The sequence below is a fragment of the Quercus robur genome, chromosome 8, assembly GCF_932294415.1.
Source record: "Quercus robur chromosome 8, dhQueRobu3.1, whole genome shotgun sequence".
Taxonomy (NCBI): domain Eukaryota; kingdom Viridiplantae; phylum Streptophyta; class Magnoliopsida; order Fagales; family Fagaceae; genus Quercus; species Quercus robur.
The window spans coordinates 47,382,704-47,386,682 of NC_065541.1; the positions used below are offsets into that span (position 1 = coordinate 47,382,704).

A 3,979-nucleotide genomic window follows, 5' to 3' on the forward strand; every position below is an offset into this window, starting at 1 on the left:
GTTTATGTTATAACATTTGCACAACTACTAAGGTATTGTTATAAGTCAAAATAAAATAATAAAATATTAGACCGATTGCAACAACAACTAAAAATAAAGGTATTGTGAAATTGTTATGACATTTTGCTGTGTTCCTAGATTTCTTTTTTGGATTAGTCACTTTTGGTGAGCAAAAATTCACTATTTCATGCACAGTTTTCTTGGGCTGGCTTTTTGTTTATTTGTTTGTTCTTTTTTTACGCACCACTTTAAGTGTGCGTGTATAGTTTTATGCACAAAAATACTTGGGGAAAATGTTGTTTCTTCCTTTATACTCGGGTAGTTTATAAGTCCCCCTAAACTATAAAACTAAACAAATTTCCCTTTATGTTTTAGAAATTAGCAAATACCTCCTACTATTCTTCTCTAAATTATACTCTAATGAAATCTTATGATTAATTCTTAAAATATTTCATTGTGCTATATCTAAAATGCCCCACTGAATTTTAATATCTCAAAAATATTTTTCACGTATTTAGAGTTTTATGTAGTAGTCATACTTGGGAAGTTGAAATCATGATATAAGGTATTCTATTTGTTACCCAGAGGACACTAATTTACTAGGTTTCTAATCTCCTAGACCTATAATTTTATCTAATGGAGACATCAATTGCACATATGCATTTTCTTATCTTGATTTTATTATTATTATTATTATTATAATTTATTTTCTTGCTTAAAAGGTTTTTTTATTAAAAACTAAGTAAAGTAAACATCATAGAGACTTATAAAACGTAGGATAATGATATTTAATATCATTCTTAAAAGTTTTTAGTAAGTGGATATTGCCTTTAGAAAATAGATTATAAAAAACTATCATAGAAAATTGATATTTCATATGTTAAATAGTTACTCTAAGTTTGTGTATAATCAAAAATTTTATATAAACAAGATCAACATTGTATGACATGTATTTTTGAGTATATGATTTTATAGTTCTTTAGATAGAAGCCTATCTTAAGTTTTGCAATTAAGGGATAGCATGTGCCTTGTAGGTGCCACCAAAGCTAGTATATTATACACAAATATTCCTATTAACTGCAGACTGCTATTTCTTATTTTCTTTAGGTAAAAACATTCTCATATTAATTGGCTTCACCAAACATGTATTGCAGATTCACTTCCCACTTTCTATTCAACAGTTCCTTATGATCTAGCACAATAGAAGACAACTAAGGGGAAAAGTTTCAATTAGTGATTAACTTGTCAATATGACAAGGAGATCCACTCTCTCCTTTGCCTATATCTAGTTGGGATGCACGGACACGGCTCCAGAGCCATCGCACCCGCGTCCGACGCGGCGGGACACGGCGACGCGGGAGGGATGCCGCTGACCGCACATCGAGCAGTGTCCTGCCACGTGGATTTCCCAACTCGCGCCGACGCGGCTCAACTCGGGTCGTATCTGCCGAAACCGACGAAATGGCCGGTTCAAGCAGAAACGGCCAAGTCAGGCCGAAATTCAAAAAAAAAAAAAAAAAGGTGCAAAACACACCGTTTGATATTAACCTAAAACCCTAGGACTCTCTCACACACTCTCACTTCGTCCAAACACTCTCTCTCACTCCGTCCCTTATCTCTCTTCTCTATGCTCTCTGCGAGTCGCGGTGTGCTCAGCTTCAGGTGTGCTCTCTCTTCTCTGTGCTCTAGTAACTAAATTTAAATCCTTGCTTATTTAACTATATTCTGTATATTTCTCTTTACTCTCTGTTTTTTACGATTTCTCTCTTTCAAATTGCTTAGAAATGAATTTGTGAATTGGAAAATTTGTGTGCTTGTTGTGTTTTTTTGCTTGTTTTTTCGGTTCTTGTGGGAGTTAAAGGGTTTTGTTATTAATATGGCTGCTGTGATATCCTAACTGATAAAATTTGTAAATCAGTTAGGATAAGATAGGATTCAGAAGTGATTTGTGAACTTGTGAATCTGTGATTTGTGAATCTTAGTTTCTTTTCAAACTTAGTTTTATTTAGTTTATAGTTATTACTTATTACTCATTGTGATTTGTGAATCTGTGAACTTGGGTTTGATTTATTATTAATTTATTTAGTTAATAGTTATTATTTGTAGGTTAAATTGAATCTATTGAATTTGCAATGGACGAAGTTACTAGCACAGAAACTTCACCTTCATCTAATCAAGAAGTGCCAAATGATGAATCTTCTCTTTGGCGGTATGTGACTAAAATAGAAAAACCACCTGGTGCTTCTGTTAAATCAGGTGGAAACACATACTTTAAGTGCAACTATTGTGGTATAGTTTATATGGGATCCTATTCTAGGGTTAAGGCTCATTTATTACAAATTTTTGTCAAAGGTATTAAAGCATGCCTTAAGGTGACAAAGAGCCATAGGCTAGAAATGCAGCGAGTGCATGATCAAGTTGAGAATCATAAGTTAGAGAGAGAACGGAGAAGTCAAATTCCCTTACCCCCACCTCCCCCAGGCCATGGGATACCTAGTTCCCCATTTCGGAGACAGGAAGGGAGTGATAGTACAAATTCGGTTGATGGTAAGAGGAGGAAGGTGACTATGAATTCTACTTTGGAGAAAGCATTCCAGAATAATGCTAGACATGATTTGGATAGCAGAATTGCTAGGATGTTTTACACTGGTGGGTTTCCGTTTAACTTTGCAAGGAACCCACATTATCGTAGTTCCTATGCATTTGCTGCTTCCCATAGCATTCCGGGTTATCTTCCTCCTGGATACAATGCCTTGAGAACAACACTTTTGCAAAAAGAAAAAGCTCATGTTGAAAGACTTTTGAAATCAATTAAGGACTCTTGACTTGAAAATTGTGTAAGTATAGTTTCTGATGGATGGTCAAATCCACAAAGGAGGCCTCTTATTAATATTATGGCTGTATCAGATGGGGGTCTAGTGTTTATAAAGGCAATTGATGGGTCAGGTGAGTTCAAAAACAAACATTATATTGCTAGGGTGTTGAAGGATGCTATCAAAGAGATTGGACATGAAAAAGTTGTCCAAGTCATCACTGATAATGCTAGTGTGATGAAATCTATTGGAGCTCTTATTGAAGGTGAGTATCCTAAAATATTTTGGACACCCTGTGTTGTCCACACTCTCAATCTAGCTTTGAAAAATATTTGTGCAGTAAAAAACACTGAAAAGAATGAAGTTACATATGAGGAATGTAGTTGGATTACACGTATTGCTGATGATGCATCCTTCATACGTGTTTTTATCATGAACCATTCAATGAGGTTGGCAATGTTTAATGAATTTTGTCCATTAAAATTGCTCCAAGTTGCTAATACTAGATTTGCTTCGGTTGTTGTAATGTTGAAAATGTTGAAGTTGATAAAAAGATGCCTTCAAGCCATGGCTATTAGTGACCAATGGGCTTCTTATAGGGAGGATGATGTTGGAAAAGCTCAAAAGGTGAAAGATATGATTCTAAGTGATCTTTGGTGGGATAATATTGATTATATCCTTGAATTCACAGCACCCATTTATGATATGCTACGAATAGCCAACACAAATAAGCCTTGTCTTCATCTTATGTATGAGATGTGGGATTTAATGATAGAGAAGGTGAAGGCAGTAATATATCGGCATGAAGGCTTGGAAGATGATCAGTATAGCTCATTTTGGGGTGTGGTGTATGATATACTCATTGATTGATGGACTAAAAATTGTACACCACTACATTGCTTGGCTCATTCCTTAAATCCTAAGTAAGTACATTTATTTTCTATTTTCCTTAGTTCACCCTTTTAGTAAAACACACGGTTTATCTATATTTGTTTTTTAATCTTTAACTAGGTATTACTCCATTGAATGGCTTTCGGGGAATCCAAAACACATCCCTCCACATCGAGATCATGAAATTTCTATGGAAAGAAGCAAGTGTTTGAAGCGATACTTTGAAGATGAGAATGAATTAACGGTGGTGAAGTTTGAGTTTGCTACATTTTCAG

At 34.9% G+C, this 3,979-nt stretch overlaps 1 protein-coding gene across 1 annotated transcript; it reads left to right on the forward strand.

The window, feature by feature from the left end:
• Positions 1–2,894: 2,894 nt before the first annotated feature.
• LOC126696394 (uncharacterized) lies at positions 2,895–3,683 on the forward strand. The gene has a single exon (XM_050393147.1). The coding sequence runs from the start codon at positions 2,895–2,897 to the stop codon at positions 3,681–3,683; it is 789 nt and encodes a 262-aa protein (XP_050249104.1).
• Positions 3,684–3,979: the final 296 nt, after the last annotated feature.

What these genes read in the sequence shown, in the direction of transcription:
- LOC126696394 (XM_050393147.1), top strand. Translation starts at nt 2,895, where the DNA reads ATGGCTGTATCAGATGGGGGTCTAGTGTTTATAAAGGCAATTGATGGG.